Below are 18,380 nucleotides of genomic sequence, written 5' to 3'. Positions count from 1 at the left end.
AGGTATGTCATCAATAAACTACAATGGTTTTTCAGCAAAAAATAAATTACAATGTTTTAATGGAGTTATATCCCCAAACTTGGGTATTGGCATAATTTCAAAAGTCAAGTCTCCCTTAGCGTGTGATGTTGGTTTGATTACTTTTATCTAAATCGGTTAAAAGTTTGGTTCAATGGTTTAAATGGATTAATGAAGAAGGTAGAAAATTTGTTGGTGTTGGACATGTTGAGTTCAAGTTCATGTGTGAGTGTCATATGAGTTGGCAAGCATTTTTCTTATTGGGGTGTGAAAACCAAAAGGTCAGTTGGGGAAGTGGGTATATTGGGTTTTCTCTATCATAAAAAAAAAGAAACAGAGTGAGTGGAAGTTTGCTAGGTTGTGTCTTCCAAGAGAGTGAAGGAGGTAGAGCCTTCCAAGTGGTGAAGTTTTCCAAGGAGGTAGAGTATTCAAGAAAGTAAAGTCTTCCAACTAACTGGAAGAGTAGAGTCTTTCAAAAGAGTGGAAGTGGTTGGCCGTTGAAGATATTACGTAAGGTGGAGTCTTCCAAGAGACATATTGGAAGAAGTGTGTAGTGTAGATTTTCTCTAAGAAGAGAGAAAGTATAATCTTACCCAATAAAGTAGAGGAGCGAGAGTTAGTGAGTTTTCTTTAAATAAAGAGAAAACAAGAAGGTAGAAAAGGAGTCTTATAAAAAGAGAGTTGTGTCTACCAAAAAGGAGTGAGTATTGATCAAAGTGAGAGTCCAAGAGGTATAATGTGGGAGCAACGTTTGTACAAGGACTAAGCAAGGAGCCAAGGGGAAGATGTAAAGTGAATGGGAGATAAGAGAAGGATGTACATAGGTGCTTGGGTTTATGAGACAAATTGCAAGATTGTAAAGTGAAGTGTGTAGTGTGGATCTCTTCTCTCTTGTGTGATTTTATTTTAAAGTCAAGTCTCTCCTACCGTGTGACAACTAACAACTTAATTGATGCTCAAGCAGTGTGGGTGTATTGCAAAAATCACCCATCAAGCTTAAATTTCAATCCAAAAGTATTATATAATATTTTGATTGAGTTTAAACACAAGATGTCATGGATGATGGCAATGCACATTGTCTGTCCTCCATATTAAAAGGATCAAATTATACCACTTCAATGGTTAGAAATATGAAGGATAGTGTAGAATTAATTCATACATGGTGGGTCATACGATTAGGTCACTTGTAGGGATAATATGGTAAATTTGAATCATTGCATTGAATGGTTACACATTTGATTGATCAAATGTCAAATTTGCCAGTTTTTCAAAATCAACTATATGATAATACTAAATTAGCAGTTTAGGATCTTAATTATAATTTCCCCTCGTATTATTTAAAATAAAAAAAAATTGAATTGGGTTTCCCTTGCTAGGGCTTCACCCCAATTATTCACAAGCTTAAACATGTCAACTGTGATATTTCTCGTCTGGCCCATCTTGTATTGAACTTTTTTTTTTTCTTGTATTTAATTTTAGTCATTAAATTGTTCTCACTCTTTTTCTTGATTCTTCAACAATTTTCAAGGCTTCATTTTGCTATCTGTTTTTTTTGGTAGGGGGAGGGGGGGGGGTGGAATTACTAGGCCCAACTTGGGGCAAGGTCATAGGGACTGGGGACCATTGGAACATACTTTTTTTTTGCTTCCTAAAATTTAGCAAAAGATATATTAATAATAAGAACAAAAAAAAAAGGATGTATAGATTAAAGTCTAGGCCGCATTCACAGACTAGAAAAAAATTGTAAGAAATTTGTTTAGCGTTGTTAGCATATCACAAGATAAATCAATAGTGCAAAATGTCTTAAGGAACCACCTTCGACATTGTCATCAGTAGATCACAAGACAAATCAATAGCGCAAAATGCCTTAAGGAACCACCTTCGACATTGTTATCAGTAGATCACAAAACAAATCAATAGCGTAAAATGCCTTAAGAAACCACCTTCAACATTGCCATCAACAGAAGCTTAAAGCACCAAAAAATAGACAAACAATGCTCAAACTAGATCAAAACGATAACGTGGTCTTTCTTGAAAGTCACAAATAATTTTCAACCAAACAAAGAAACCACCTAGAAGCACTTTTCTTCACCAAAAGGTCTACGGTATTCATTTCCCTATATCAGTTTGAGATTCTCCAGAAGATTGAAGCAAGGTAGTGAGTAGAGTGAGTCATTTTTATTGGAATTTTCCACTGGGCCACACTTATTACTATACTATTATACTACTACTATTTCAAGAATGTGATTTTTTTAGGGGGAGTGGTCAAACTCTTGACCTTCCCTGGACTTACACTAGAAGATTGAAGCAAAGTAGTGAGTAGAGTGAGCTATTTTTGTTGGAATTTTTCACTGGGCTATACTTATTACTACACTACCATACTACCTATTGAAAACTACACTACCATACTACCTATTATTTCAAGAAGGTTTTTTTTTTTTTTTTGGGGGGGGGGGGGATGGGTCAAACTATCGCCTTCTTTGGACTTACGCTAGACCCAACTGTCTAGCCAATTACCACTGAGCTAGAAGCTCATCCCCATGTGGAAGCTAATAGTTGATGTTGAGAATTTGTGCACATCTACTTATGTAGTATGTTTCAGCCCAAACTTAGTTTTGGACTTGTAATGTTTTGGAATATGGTTGCCAAGTGAAAAAATAAGGGGGGAAACTTCAATTCATGTAATGTTTTACTTATAGTCTAAACGTAACATGATTTTATTTCAGCCAAAGAAGCCTAACCTGCATCATCTTGTTCTTAGGATCATTCACTGGATTGGTTTGCTTTTTCCATTGGATGAGCCTTGCATGCAATTGTTGTTTTTAAACCAACTGATGGTCATCACCTTCTTGTTATTTATGGTATTTTTTTACAGACTACTCAGGAGTCAGGTTGGGCATCATGTCTCTTTTTGGATAACGATTGTATTTTTGTCTTATATGATCATGGTTTCTTAGGTTCAATAGCTGAAGCAGAAGGAAAAGCAATCAAACGAGCTGTCAAAGATGTAGCTTCCAAGGGGGACCAATATCTAGAAGTTTGGACGGACTCAGATCAAATGGCATCATGGCTAACTTCAAAACTTTCAACACTATGGCCTTGGTCTTTTTTTGCTTTAGTATATGACATTACACAACTACTAAAAACTTTAGAACAGTGGTGGTAAAGAAGGTCCCTTGAAATCATGTTTATAGCCTCATGTTTTTTGCTAAGTTTACTAGATGTCTAAAGCTCTCAACCAACTTTGGAGAGAGCAATGCTACTCTTTGTAATTTTTTTCTTGTTTTCTTTAGTTTAATAAATATTTTCTTCCCACAAAAAAAAACTTCAATACATGGTACACATGCATATGAGATGGAGTCCAAAACTAATCACCTGGCCAATCAAAATTATAATATTCTATGTATCCAATGGTTGAATGAGATGATTCGGCCCTCCACATGGCCCTAACAGGTGGAATGTCTTGCCTTTACAGGTAGCCACCATAGGATAGTTTAAACTTGTGGGCAACGGATTTTGAGTAACACACTAACATGGCACCATCCGCTTTGAAACTTTTGCATCATTGATAGCCTCCATCCTCTCTTTCCCTTTTGCAAATTGTTCAATGCTTCTTAAATATCTATTGGGAAAAGGCTGGGCACACAACCATAGTGCCCAACATGTTTCATCCTCTCTTCTCCCCCTTTGGATAAGATTTCCTTGCTCTAATGTGTCCAACCTTGTGGTTGGTATATGTCGTTAGTTTACAGAAAGCTGGCAGCATGCCCAACCCTCTCCTTTAGGAATTACTAGTTATATTTGTGATGCTTCCACTTGGGATTTAGGAAGATACAGTATCAATCTTGCCCGATACTAATCTAATACCAATCTGGATTGGCCCATATCGGACGGCTTTGCCCCTGGTTTCATTTAATATATATATATTTTCAATTTTACCCTTGGGTTGGTTTGTACCGATCCACTGATACAGGATCGTTCACAAACCTGTATCGGCCCCTATTGATACCGATACAAATCGACAAATCTAACTATTCTGATATTGATTCCTTGAACCATGGCCTCCACTCATCAGAGTAGCAACAAATAACTAGTAGACACCCATATTCCAACATACCAATAGTATCTTGAGTTTTATACGAGTGAATGATGGCTTAAAAATTGTTCAATGCTATGTTGTTCATTGTCTTCTATGATAATATTAAGGAAAAGACTGAGCACACTATCTGTATGTTGTAAGTTAGCACTCGCTGAGTCTATCTCTCTCTTCACTCTTTGAAATGACCCATGCCCCCCCTGTATGATGCTCCATCCTGTGCCCCCATTGGTGCCATTCACTAGCTTATCCCACATGAGCGTTATGCATGTCCCTCTCTCTAGTATTAATTTACATAGACTTCTTTCCGGCCCACAGAAGGTGGGAGTATTGAACGAACTACTCTTATCAGTTAGACAAATCCGAAAAAGATTGTAGTGTGGATGGAATTTCCCTACCCATTAATTGATACTGCAATAGTGTGTAAAAGATGAATTTAAAAATGGATACAAAAAAGCATAAAAGACTGACCTTCTCCACAGATCTGAGGACCACAATGCATGGAGAGCCTCAACACTTAGAAGAGGAAGAGACCAAAGCAGCAGAGTGCTACAATGTAGAGTCAAATTTCAATAATATTAGTAACAATGAGAGTGACCGGGAGCAAAAATAAGGCAGAGCAAGTTTGCAAGTTTCAGAAAACAGAGGGAAAAGGGACTCGACAATTGAGTGTGGGTTTCCATAAATTTTGCTAACATAAAAAAGGGAAATAATACAGTAAAAAAAAAAGGACCGAGTTTTCCTTCAGCAATGGTGAATGGGAATCCATTCATCATTGTAGGGCTTCATATGCACGTGGCAGGATATCGGCAAAGTATTTTGGAAACATACTAAAATTCTACAAGGGTTTGTGAACCCTAGGATGGTGTGCCGAAAAACTTTCTCCGAACAAATTTTAAAAAAATGACAAAAATGGTTAGAACTTACTTCATCATGATAGGACACATGGCAACCCACCAGTGTATGTGAAATGTAACTCCTCTATATGTACATGCAGAGGATCCGAACTCGTATCTATTGGTGGTGAACAATTTTTGGTCTCCAAATATTTTGTTGCAAATTGGAAGAGGATAGGGCGAGTTCGGGTCAATTCCCTGTACATGGAGTGTAACGATTCTTCACGCATGATTTCGTGAAAACACGTGTCTTTTTTCTTTCACAAATGCCCCGCTAAATACTTTTAATGGCAACATGGAGAGGCATTTATGGAAACAAAGGGACATGTGTCATCATGAAACCATACGTGAAGCCTTCACGTATGGGGAGCTGGTCTAAGGTTGATAGAATGACTATTTCTGTTTGCTGTGAACAGTAGTTTGGTTTGGACAATGGAGCAATGACCCTAAGAAAATTTTCTTCCAATTCGGGAATGGTGGATGTGGAATTATGGTAGGAGGATTCCTTCTTGTAGAGCTCCAAATGAGGCCGGTCAATGGGAAGGCTAGAGGAGTAATATATGAATGCCTTTAAGGGAGGGATAAATAAGAGGGAGAGGGATTTACTTGGACACTATCCATTTATATTGGTACATCTTACATGTCAAGTCAATAGCAAGCAAAAAAATAATAAGTGATAACATCCGTCATCATCTTTCATCACCTTTCATCCCTTTGCTCTTTTTTTTTTTTGATAGGTTTTTTCTCCTATCTCATTCTGTTGGATTGAATAAGGTTAGAAAAGACAGAAAGAGAAGGTTAATTAAGAAGAATATAATATAAGACATTCAATTGCAAACAACCGCTTGGTCAGTTGGTTGGTGGCTTGCTAGTTGAAGCGCATGCCCCCAGGAGGTCAAGGGATCGATCCTCCTGATATGCATACCTATGGCAGAGATAGTCAAAAAGGAAGAACAAAAAAAGACATTTACTAATCACTTGCTCAAGCATCTGTATCCCCTACTTTATTTTACTTCCATGCATTTACGTGCGAACAAATGGAGCCTTAAATAATATTTTATTGAAGAAAAAAATCGAAGAATTTAAAGAAATAATTATGTTCAAGAATTTAAAGAAATTATGTGTTGTATATAATTATATGGGAAAAAGAATGTTGACAGATCGCATGATTCTTGCACCCAAACACAGAAGCACACGGAATTACTGTTCAACGCTTAAGTGAATAAAAAATCCCATCTAGACAAATGCCCTTACGCACACTCCCATTGATCCTTGCACTGCTGCAAGGGCTACACAATAGGGCAGCGATCTCTTGCCCTTATTATATTGTTCCATGTTTCAACAAAGACTTGGAAAACATATAAATATATAATTGACTAAAATACAAACTAATTCTTTTTCTCTCCCCTTGAATGTGGCATTCTAGGGATATCGTACACGTACAAAGTGATCATGTAGGGGTGTCAATTGGTCGGTTCAATATGGTTTTAGTTGGGTTGAATCGATTTTGGACTAATACTTGCCAAGCCGAACCGATAACTTTGGTTTCAATGGCTTTTATTAGGTTTTCTTAATGGATTTACATCGGTTCTTTTTTTTTTTTGTCAATATGTTTTAAAAGTTAATAAAAAGTTGGTTTTCGGTTTCGATTTTCTATCTTTTTATCGGTTTTGGTTCGATTTTTGTTCCATTTAGTAGATCCAGTTATTTCGCTTCTACTCTTTTGAATACCCAAACCGAAGTCGAGCTCGGCTCGGTTCGGGCTGGAATTTGACACTTCTATACATGTTCCGTATCTTAATTTCGTCAAATGTTAAATCAACGTCTTACTCTCTAGCAAATTGGGGGGTTTCCTAGAAAGGCAGTATAAAAAGAAATTTGCGCACTACATCATTGAGGGGTTGAAAATAGTATCATCCACGTGGTGCCCATATGAGACCCACATGATCAGAATAGAAAAGAGTGTATCAATATAGACCCCACTGTTTTTTTATGTGAGAAAAGTATAAAGGAATCTGTACATGGACAACATAACAATCTTTTTCCTTTCCTTTTTTATTTTTGGGAGAATGTTCTCTGTGCCGCAGCGCAGGCTGCACCTAGGCACATGGGCAGCCTATGCAGAGGGTAGGTTAGTCATTGCGTCCATCTCCATCCCCATATGCCTAGGCGCAACTTGCGCTGCAGCACAGAGAACAACGCCCCTTTATTTTTTTAAAGGGAGGCAATGTGAGCCTAAGGTATACACGATGCGGAGTCACATTTTATTTTATTTTTTCTCTCTCCTTCAATAAATGAATTAACATTGTTTACGTGAGAGGGTCAATGGCTTGCTCAGAGAACCCTCTGCCCATATTTTTCTGTTTTCTTATGAAACTTGGAAAATCTGTTGTTAAGGAAACAGAAATTTACCAAAAAAAAACAGAAAACTCAATACTACGTGTTTGCCTTTGTCTTTTTTATATTTATTGGCATTATTTGCAAGCTTCATGCTGTGTGGTGCTATTTCATGCCATCCAAAGGACTTCTGTGTGGGGCAGTCTTACCTCCAAACCCCATTGTTTTAGTATCGGATCAGTCTCGGTCGATATTGATCTAAATCTCCTTGAATTGAGTCAAATCGAACAAATTTACCCTCTTAAAAATAAAAAATAATAATAAAAAAAAAACAGATTTGGGCGATTCAATACTGATCCATCAATATGGGATCACCCCAGAATCAACATCACCATCGATCGATTCTTATACGAATCTCATGATTCGGGCAATCCAATACTGATCCCTCAAACCATGCTGCACACCCTCAAAAGTCTAAACGAGTTGAAAGAGTCCACTCTCAATTTTCAGATATTAATATCAAGCAATAAATCTTTTCCTTTTTGGCTCTTTCTCTCTCATTCGACCTACAGAGACTATAAAAAGAACCCTCAATCTCTGTTTCCACTTCGAATCACCAAAACCCATCTTCTCTCTCTCTCCCATCTGCAAGATTGAGCAGAAGAAAATGGAAATCCAAAATCTAAAGTGACTCAGAAAATAAACTTCAAAGCAGACAAAGGTACTTACTTATCTTCCTTTTTTATTTTTGGAAATGAAAATCAAAAGATTTGTAATCTTCAATCTCTTTGAAGTTTTATTTCTGCTTTAATGTTTTTCTTTCTCATTTTTTTCCTTTTTTAGTTCTTCAATTCTTCCTCAATTTTTTTTACAAATAAAACACTTCTATTTCATTAGGTGTACTGCATGCCTCAAAGAGAGGGTGAAAAGAGAGAATCTAATACCCTTTGAGATGACTTTTATTCCTCTGCAAATGGGTCATGAAAGGATACCCCAAAAAATATCTGATAAATTTAGCTTTGAAATTTAACACCTGGAATATTTAAAATAAGCCCTAAACTTTATTACTCCGCTGTGTCTTTCTCTCTCTTCCCCTTTTGAAGTGACTCTTTTGTCTCTCCTGTATGATATCTCATACCCATCCCTCGCCCCCATTGGTGCCATGTGTCGGGGTCCCCTACTTCCGCCCTACCTGTACTGTCATGTGCGCCCCACACTCAACAAGGCGTGAAAAGACTGCCTTACCCCTATCTGAGTGGGGGTAAGGCAGCCTTTTCTACCTTACTGTGTGTAGGGCGCACGGCAATAGGGATAGGGCTGAAATAGAGGATCCGGATCTGGTGCCAACCGCAGGCGGGTGTGCCTATCCTTCTCCCAATTTTTATTTATCCATTTTTTTTATTTCCATGTTTCAAACCTCAAAGCATCATTTGCACATTTGAACAAGGAACCTTAGGGCCCACAAAATAAACCCAGTACAAGCCTGCTAGTTAAATATTTCATTTATTAAGGAATAAATTTTCCTTCACTCATTTCTCTTCACCATTGGTGGTTTGACTTTATGATTGAAGTGTATGAATGGTGGATGTCATTATTAAATCGTAGCCCATATTGTATAAAACAGAAAATACATTCCTCGAGTCTAATCAGACATTTAGATCCCATGGTTGAAGAGATTTTCTCTTTAAACTCAAAATTCAATCAAATATCCATCCGTATATGTTCCTGCACCTCTGCATTTCTCAGCTAATTATGTATGTCAATGCATCCTCCATTGGTCTCTACATTTTCAAAGCGTTATTTCCACTTGGTGATCTTCGTTTGGGCTGAGACCTGATAAGTACGTGCAGGACCTTGACCTATATATAAAATTTGAGTCCCATCTGATCAACCGTTTGATAGATATTTAGACCATCTAGATTAGTTTATCCGTATGGACTCTTTAGAAGCATTTGCCCATTTTAAGAGTTTTTTAATGTACTATTTTTTGATAAAGATAGTAAAAATAAGGTTTAGTGCACTTCTCGAGTTCTGGGTAAGCTTTAACTTCTTGCTTATGAGATAGTGAAAATAATACCCTTCTATATTATACCTAACATTTCCACACCTGTAACTTCTTTTTTTTAAACATTTGATTTTCAATAAAATTATCAAAAATACATTTGAGTTCATGGGAAAACATGCTTTTGTTTTATTAGTATTATAATAATCAAATATAAAATAAAAAAGATCTTAAATATGTAGTTGTTAGGAGCTCACATAAGCATGTTTCATTCATGAAAATATCTGGCTCCTTGAAACTTACAACCCTATTGTATATTAATTTGTTCTTAGACTGCTTGAAACTTATAACCCTGTTATATATTAATTTATTCTTTCATTTTTAAATTGTTTAGGTGAAAATATCAAAATGGATGATGGGATCAAAGAAAGTTTACTTTACTCAAAAAAGAAAAATGGAAGTGAATTAAAGGATAAGATTTGGGAAGAAGGAAAGAAGCTGTGGAAGATTGCAGCACCAACCATTGTCACTAGGGTTTCAGGGTTTGGAATCCTAGTTGTTACACAAGCATATATAGGACACATTGGAGAAATAGAACTTGCTTCTTTTTCAATAGTCCAAAGTATCATCATGAGATTTGTTGATGGAATATTAGTAAGACTCTCTCTCTCTCTTATAAATTATAATTGTGTTATTGATGAATCTTGATCACAGTCAGTCCAGAAAGTACTGTGGTGATTTTTCTGCAGGTCGTGGATTTGATATGTATTTTAACTATATGTTGGTTCAGGTTCGAACCAGACTGGGTGGGTCTCTAGGGGCAGTTCTGTACTTTCTGGGTTAGGGTTTTCTTATATAATGTTATTATCTCTTTGAGAGATGTGAGATTGAGGGTTTGTATTTTTGCTTCTCAGAAATAGTGAAATCTTTCTATCACTCGATCATGGATGTAGCCTTCCTACTTGGGGGTGAATCACATAAATCTTGTCTTGTGTGATTGTTCTTCTCTTTCTCTTCGTTTTTTCTTCTGCAAAATCGCCATTCTAGTCGTCGTTTTTTTCTAACAAAATGTTTATGCTAGTAACCCATTTCCAATTCTAATGCAGTTAGGTGTGGGGAGTTCCCTCCCAACTGTATGTGGTCAAGCATTTGGAGCAGGAAAATATCATATGATGGGTATCTACCTGCAACAGTCATGGATTATTCTTCTCACAGCTTCTCTCTTTATGCTTCCTGCTTTCATCTTCACAACTCCAATTCTAAGGTTTCTAGGTGAAGAAGAGGAGTTAACAAAGCATGCAGGAAAATTGAGTCTATGGTTTCTTCCTCTTTTTTTCTACCAATTGATTGGCATAACCACACAAACATTTTTACAAGCCCAACTCAAGATCATGATTGTTGGATGGGCATCTGCCATCTCATTTGTGTTGAGTATGATTTTATCTAGGCTAATGGTTGACAGGTTGAGTTGGGGAGTCTCAGGTGCCATGGGTGCAATGAACTTGTCATTTTTATTGATCCTTTTAACACAATTCATCTATATCTTTGGAGGTTGGTGTAAAGATTCTTGGAACGGTTTCTCTAAAAGTGCCTTTAATGAACTATGGCCATTTCTCAAGCTTTCTATATCTTCAGGTGTAATGCTTTGGTAAGCTTAGTCAAATAATATTCCTTTCTCTTTCTAAAAGTCCATATCTTAAGGGAGAATGGTCTCTGTGCCGCAGCGCAGGCTACGCCCAGACACATGGGCCTACCACTCAAGGAGGCAGGATGGTCATTATGCCCACCCCCATGTGTCTAGGCGCAGCCTGCGCTGTGGCACAGAGAACATGAGCCCATGAACTATATATGGTCATTTTTATTGATCCAATCCCTCTTTTGTCTTTTGAATAGCTTTGAGTTTTGGAATGGTGCAGTGCTGGTTTTACTGGTAGGCAACATGAAAAATGCCCAAATTGTTGTATCAGCCTTCTCTATTTGGTACACTCTATGTTTTCTTTCTTCTATTTTGGATTTTGGTTGTGTTTGATTGCCATGATTTGTAGTAAAAATTTGAACTTTGCAGCCTCAACATCAATGCTTGGGTATATATGGTATCCCTTGGATTCTTAAGTGCAGCAAGGTACACACTCTCTCTCTCTTAATGGGGTCGGCTACATGGATCCTAGCAAAGACAGCAAAATAATAATAGAGAAGTAAACAAAAAGGGGGGGTCATTGGAGGCAAACAACATCGACACAAACTCTAGGGCATCGTCCCTTATTAGCTATGCCACCGTTTCTTAACTGCCCAACATTCCGCTCTAAGTCTCGAGATGGCGTAATACAACATTAGCATTACATCATTATGGTCCAACTGAATGGGATCCACCACATGGATCTTTGCTCTCCAATTCAACTTTATTTGAGGTCAAACCAAGAACAAGGCCTAAGCTAAGAGAGTTTTTCATGGAAAACCTCCATGGAAAATTATAAACGGTTTACTCCATCCTTCTCAAATTTACATTCTAACAATAAAACGGAGAAGGATAAACCCTACTATGGATCATTATCCTCTCCGGTTCCTCTCATAGGGGGTCGGAAATGACAACCTAACCCCCTGTCTGAATACACTACCTGAGTGAGGTTATGTTGTCATTTTTGCCTCCCTATGAGAGGAACTGGACAACTATTCCGGGTAGAGAGCCAGACAGGATAAAATTCCCCTACTATACTAAGAGACTAACATAGAAAAATAGATCAAATTTTCCCAATCATCCACGATGAAGAAAAAACCTCTTAATCCATGGGATCTGACCTCCCAATTGGACTGAGAAAAAAGTGGTGGAAATCACTATTCCGGAAATGCAATCATAGCCTCAATCTCCTTGGATGAAGAGATTCTCTTTCACCTTAACTGGTGGAAAACTCGAAACTAACAGTTGATTGGCCCATGTATGATTTTCTTGGGACGATGGGCTTGGGATGACGGGCTGGAGCTCCTTAGTTAGTGGTACATTGGTACTTCACGTTCCTGTCCATGTTTCGAGCCCCGCTCACAGACTGCATGTACACCTACTTGTTGCATGGGTCCAACATACGACAGGTGTTGGGCAAGGACCATTGTGTAGCATGCATGTACTTGCACGTGCGGTCTAGATCCACTCTTCACATGGACGGCCCCCATCCCATCCACTTTGTACATAAAATACAAGACGCATTACAGGACCCACACCCCATGGACAATGTGGATGGCATGAGGACCGTCCCCACGTGGGGAGACGATCCAGACTCCTTGTAGGTGAGCCAAACATCTCTCTCTCTCAATTAGGTGTGCCAGTTATCTGATAATTTCTTTCTTTATGTCTTTGTAGTGTGCGTGTTGCAAATGAGCTGGGGAAAGGAGATGCAAAGGCAGCAAAGTTTACCATTAAATTAAACTTAAGTATTTCATTAACTATAGGTGTCATCTTTTCCATTCTAGCTCTGGTTTATGGCAAATCCATTTCTTTTCTATTCACAAGTAGCATTGAAGTTGCAAAAGAGGTATCGAGCCTCTCAGTTCTACTGGCTTCAATTATCTTGCTCAATAGTGTTCAAGCAGCACTTTCAGGCAAGCTTTCTTATTTCTTTTCATGTAATGACAACTTTTTTATTTTAATTATGCTAACAATTTATTTATTTATTTTTTAAATTTAAACCTTTTAAGCAAACAGGGTACTCTACACCCTCTCACATTATCTTTTTTTTAAAATCTAATTTCTCTCTCCTTAAAAAATCAATAAAATAATGCATTATGAGAGGACACAGTGTACGCTTTAGGCTCAGAGAGCCTTTTCCCTCTTTAAATTATGAAAAGATTTGTTTTGGGTAGACCATATAAACCTTGATTTTGTTTGTGATTTTTCTTTCTCATTTTTTGAATTTTTTCTACATTTTTAAGTTCCCCATCACCAATTCCTTGATGAAAATGGTTTTACTTCAGCCACAATCAAGGGACTGAGGCGTTTGGACGGTCTCTAGAGGGTATCGGGGAACAATACAAGAATATTATCGACCTTATTTTGAATACAATCACCTTTTTCATTTTACGTTTATTGCAATGACATGTTTTCTTTGTAGCAGTACTACTAAAACACACTAGTTTTAGACTCTTTTTTCAAGGCTATGTTTGGAAGGCAAGAAAAGAAGAAAAAACATTCAAAAAAATTTGAATTTGAGGAGAGAGATAGTTACATAAATCAATCATTCGCGCTCATCGTTAATTTTGTTTTATTATATTTTTTCTTTTCTTGGCTTCCAAACGTAGCCTAAATGCATAGTTCTTAACTTTGTTTTCTCTCTCTTTGTCCAAGCAGGGGTGGCCATCGGTTGTGGTCGGCAAAGCTTGGTGGCATGTGTGAACATTTTTTGCTACTATGTAGTTGGGTTTCCTTTAGGAATGTATCTCGGTTATGTGATCAATCTCCAAGTTAGGGTAAGAAATATCAATCCAGATCTTCTACGGTGTGCTGCCCGTAGCGGCCTGAGCGGTGCACAAACAGAGCGCAGCACAATGACTGCCTTACCCCTGCCCGAGCGCCTTGCCAGAGTGGGGGTAAGGCGGTCATTGTACCGTGCCTTATTTGTGCGCCGCTCAAGCCACTACAAGCGGCGCACCGTAGAAGATCACGATCCAAGAAATATTGATCAAATGCAAATCAAATAAGCAAACAAAGATATATACTTGATTGGAAGAAAGAAGGAGAGAGTAAGAGAGGGATCAGAACTGGAAATTGGGTTGGCTTTTCCTGTTTTGATCCATAGCAATTGATCCAGAAATCAATGCTGATTAATGAGGTCTTAAACCTTCTTTAAAAAAAATTAAGAAAAAACATATTAATTAATATAAAAATCTATTTGTTAATCAAATTAAAATCTTGACTAAAAGAACCTATTAAAGATTACAAGGAGTAATGGTGTAGGTTAATTCCATTTTAAATAACAAGGGTTAATTAGGCTTTGTTTATTTTTAAGTAATCACCGTTTAAAATAATTGCAGTTATTCTAGGTAAAATTCATGTGAAAAAATATATGTAAATTTCGAATAATAATTTTACTTGAAAATATTTCCTTTTGCATAGGGTGTGCTTGTAAACAACTGGAGTCTAAAGAAAAGTGAATAATAATAATAATAAGGGAGAATGTTCTCTGTGCCACACCGTAAGCTGCGCCCAGGCACATGGGCCAGCCACTCAAGGGGTAGGGTGGTCATTGCGTCCACCTCCATGTGGCTGGGCGCAACCTATGCTGCGGCACAGAGAACAGTGCCCCTAATAATAATAATAATAAGGGAGAGGGTACTCCAAAAGATAGTGTGGCTCCTGCGTTGGTACGAGGGCCAATGGAAGTGCACACGACAACATCAACGGAGCGATCATTACTGCCCTAGCTTCATGAGAATGGGACGGTCATTTTACCCCATCTATGTTTGGGTGCAACGACCATGCTGCCTTTTAGAATTCTTTTTCCCAAATAATAATAATGAATTTTTCAAGGAATTAATGTGCTTAGTTATTAATGTTCAATTGAATTGGGGTGACTCACAAGTCTATCCATCCCCAAATATTGACTATTTTGGTGGATGGATGCAGTATCTCTCCACCAACAGTGACGAGAAGAGTATCTCTTCATCCACCCTATCTGACCCTCTAATTGGACTGGTGAAGGTTATTTTGGACCATGAAAAATAGGAATAGTAGTTGATGACTAACACATAGTACAATCATAACCTCACTTCACATCATCATTGGTGAAGAGAAACTTAATAAAACCTTTGTGGATAACCTATAACTTTCTTGAGTTTCTATAATGAGCTAAATACTCACTTGCATAATTTTTATTTTTTCATATTTAGGGTATATGGGCTGGGATGATATGTGGGACCGCGACACAGACGCTAATACTCATGTTCATCACATGGAGAACTGATTGGGATGCTCAGGTAAATAAAACTAAACTTATCAACAAAGCAAGATGGGAGAGGGTTCTCTCAGCAAACAAGGTAGATTATATACCCTCTCACGTTGTTTTGTGATGTTCTCTGTGCCGCAGTGCAGCCTGCACCCAGGGCCCCAAACACATGGGCCTGCCATTTAGGGGTCAGGGTGGTCATGTCGCCCACCCCCATGTGTCTAGGCAGAGCCTGCACCCCCATACAAAGAACATTTGGCCTTTTTTAAATCATTGTTTCTATCTCCTCAAAAAATTAATATTATAATGAATATGAGGACGTGCAGTATACGCTTTAGGCTTAGATAAATATATGGAAGCATATGGTAGGAAATGGGCAGCTAGCATACTCTACTTAGCCCAGCCCACCCATAGAATAGTTTTGGGTATCCTCCCTAGCAGAAGCTTGGCCTGATAGGCCCATCTGGATCTGAAAAGATGCACGGCTCATCCTGGCCTACATTAGGTTGAACATGTGGTTGATTTTTTTCTTTTTTTTCTTTTTTGCAATTTCAGCAATCACAAACTTCAATTTTTGGACCCAGTTTCCTTAAGCCATGGTGAAGGAGGAATTCCTTCACTGATAGTCACTTAGATGGATGTTTGGGAATAGTAAAGGGTATTTTTGACCTCCAACATATACGGGAGAGTAATGATGACCTTAGATTTGTGGTTGAACCCATCACTGTATGGTATATCCCAATACCCATATTCACCGGTAAGTTGCTAACTTTTGTTCTCTCATTCTCCCTAATGGTGGAATCATCCTTGAGAACTCACTGAGCTCTCAAGGATAGGGCATTGCACCTTGTGTGTTATCTTCGTTACTAGGGCTTCAACGAACTGATGAGTCCATGTGGAGGGTTCAGGGGCAGCAGCTCTCGAGGAAAATTTTTTAGGGTTATATGGGATTTCGGTGAAGTGTACATATATAATGTTGCTATGATATTGTAGCAAGTTCATTCTATGTACTCTGACAGAGGCATGATAATGAGCGGTTGTAACACAACGCAAATATTGTTTCTGCGATTTCTATTCGTTTCCTACATTGTTGTACCGAATCCAATTGGGTGAAGAACAACAGGGGCAGCTAGATTTTGAAGCTTAAAATTAGCTCTAAATGAAGGTGAGCATGGGTTTTTTTTTTTTTTTTTGGGTGGGGGGGGGGGGGGTAGAGACCAAATTGGTTCCCTTAATTTTAAGTTACCTAGTCTGTAGATATGAGTTCAGATGGATGAGTGGCTTGAGGCAATGTGGTTCCTATTTTCAAACATTAATTCTTGACAAAATTAGTAAGGAAGAAGCATAATTAACTATATTATTTTGTTTAGCTGTTTATAAGGCTGATTTCTATTTTTTTTAATTAATTTGTTTTGATCATTTTGCATAGGTTGGCAAGACAATGACACGTTTCAACCGTTCGATCTTGCCATCTTCTGAAGAGGTATCCAGTGATATCACATCTCATGCTTAGGAGAAATTTGTGAGATCCAATACCAATACCCTTAAATTTATGGCCAGCCAAGTTAATTGCAAATTAGCAAAATCCTCCCTAATACTTTAAAGCAGTTTTGCATGGACATGGAAAACATAGATTCAGGGACTGGGCTCATGGTAAACTGTGGGATGTCTAGCAAATTGTAACATTTCATTATATGGTGGGAATTGCTTATTAACATCTCTTAAAATGTCAAATAATTTTTAATTTTTAATTTTTAATTTTTATATCTTTATATAACACACTTTCTCTTTCATCGAGGATAAAATCATGTTATTTCACATGTGTACTAAAAAAACCATATATAATAATGACATGTGGTAAGTCACTTTCAAATTATTTTTAAAACTCTTTTTAACCGCTAACTTAAAAAGCTGTTGGTATAAAACTAGGAACAGATACACGAAGATTATGTATTCTAAATAAACCTATAGAGGTGTCATTGACAATCCCTTATATAACAAGGCAAAAGTTTTTCTAATGGACGATAGAGCAGTGATGGGACATCGTGGTCTAAACTCATCCACTATGGAAAAAAAACATTTGATGTTGAATGAAGTTCTCAAAATATCCTTTCACTCTCATCCAAAAATTATAATTGACTTTTTAAGTTTTTTAAACACCTGAATTTCATGAAGTAGGACAAAATTATCCTCTACCCATAGAACACGGTTCACCTACCATCCTAGGGTTCACAAACCCCTCCTAAGGTTTTGATATGTTCTAAAATACCCTCCTGATACCCATTTCCACCATCTCCCACCCCTTGGTGAATGAGATCCCATTCACCGTGTGTTAAATCCGTGCCCAAAACCCGGTTTGAAACGCGATCTGACCACCGGTCTGGTTTAAACCTTTTGTGTAGAACCAAGAGTGGAGTACGCTCGTGAACTGTGGGTCATAATACTCAAGCCATCACACGAGATTGTCGACCGCGAAACAGGGGAAGTCCTCGAGGAAAGATCCACCGTCAGAGAAAGGGGGAAAATCGTCCACGAAAGCATATTCTTGGAATTCCCTTATGATAGGGATCCGCGGGGCCCGCACCTGAATCGCCCTTATCCACTTAACGATGATTGGGAGTAAGTCACTATCCGAATAATTCATGCCTATGCATGACCATTAATAAGCATAAGAACTGGAATGGGCTTGGGCTTAGGAGCTTAGTCTTTTTCTAATTGTAACTAGAACTTAGGACATGGGCCATGGGCCATGGGCCCAAGTGGATCCAATGGCCCAATGACTTAAACTAGACCTTGGGCTTATACCTAACCAAACAAGCTCCTAAACAAATGGACCTAAGGACTTGAGACTAACCAAACAAGACCTAATGCCTAGATGGGTTATTAAAGACCCAAAACTACTATTCACCTCACATTTCAATCCTAAATCGTGGAGAGGAGAGGAGAAAAAGAAAGAAGAAGAAAGAGAAGAAGAAAGAAGAAGAAGAAAGAAGAAGAAAGAAGAAGAGGAAGAAGGAAGGAGAAGGGAGAAGTATGGTGGAGCACAAGCTATCATCATCAACCCTTGGTGAGTCTCTTTCTCTCTCTCTCTCTCTCTCTCT

The 18,380-nt window shown here is 38.0% G+C and overlaps 1 protein-coding gene across 2 annotated transcripts in view; it reads left to right on the top strand.

Annotated features, from left to right (window-relative positions):
- LOC122638393 (protein DETOXIFICATION 20-like) overlaps nt 1-16,914 on the top strand; it is a 31,997-nt gene extending 15,083 nt beyond the window's left edge. The window contains exons 1-9 of one of the 2 annotated variants that reach the window (XM_043831337.1): nt 7,984-8,068; nt 9,744-10,003; nt 10,456-10,997; nt 11,243-11,329; nt 11,415-11,471; nt 12,702-12,940; nt 13,686-13,804; nt 15,224-15,310; nt 16,709-16,914. In XM_043831337.1, coding sequence (XP_043687272.1) covers nt 9,758-10,003; nt 10,456-10,997; nt 11,243-11,329; nt 11,415-11,471; nt 12,702-12,940; nt 13,686-13,804; nt 15,224-15,310; nt 16,709-16,792 — 1,461 coding nt within the window. In that variant the 5' untranslated portion in view covers nt 7,984-8,068; nt 9,744-9,757 and the 3' untranslated portion in view covers nt 16,793-16,914. Of the gene's footprint in view, nt 1-7,983; nt 8,069-9,743; nt 10,004-10,455; nt 10,998-11,242; nt 11,330-11,414; nt 11,472-12,701; nt 12,941-13,685; nt 13,805-15,223; nt 15,311-16,708 lie in introns of those variants that run through there. The other variant, XM_043831336.1, reaches the window with a different exon arrangement.
- Nucleotides 16,915-18,380: the final 1,466 nt, after the last annotated feature.

This window comes from Telopea speciosissima, chromosome 8 (assembly GCF_018873765.1).
Source record: "Telopea speciosissima isolate NSW1024214 ecotype Mountain lineage chromosome 8, Tspe_v1, whole genome shotgun sequence".
NCBI classification, from domain to species: Eukaryota; Viridiplantae; Streptophyta; class Magnoliopsida; order Proteales; family Proteaceae; genus Telopea; species Telopea speciosissima.
The sequence above is the reverse complement of the archived record's forward strand: the minus strand, read 5'-3'. Positions and strand labels throughout refer to the sequence as shown.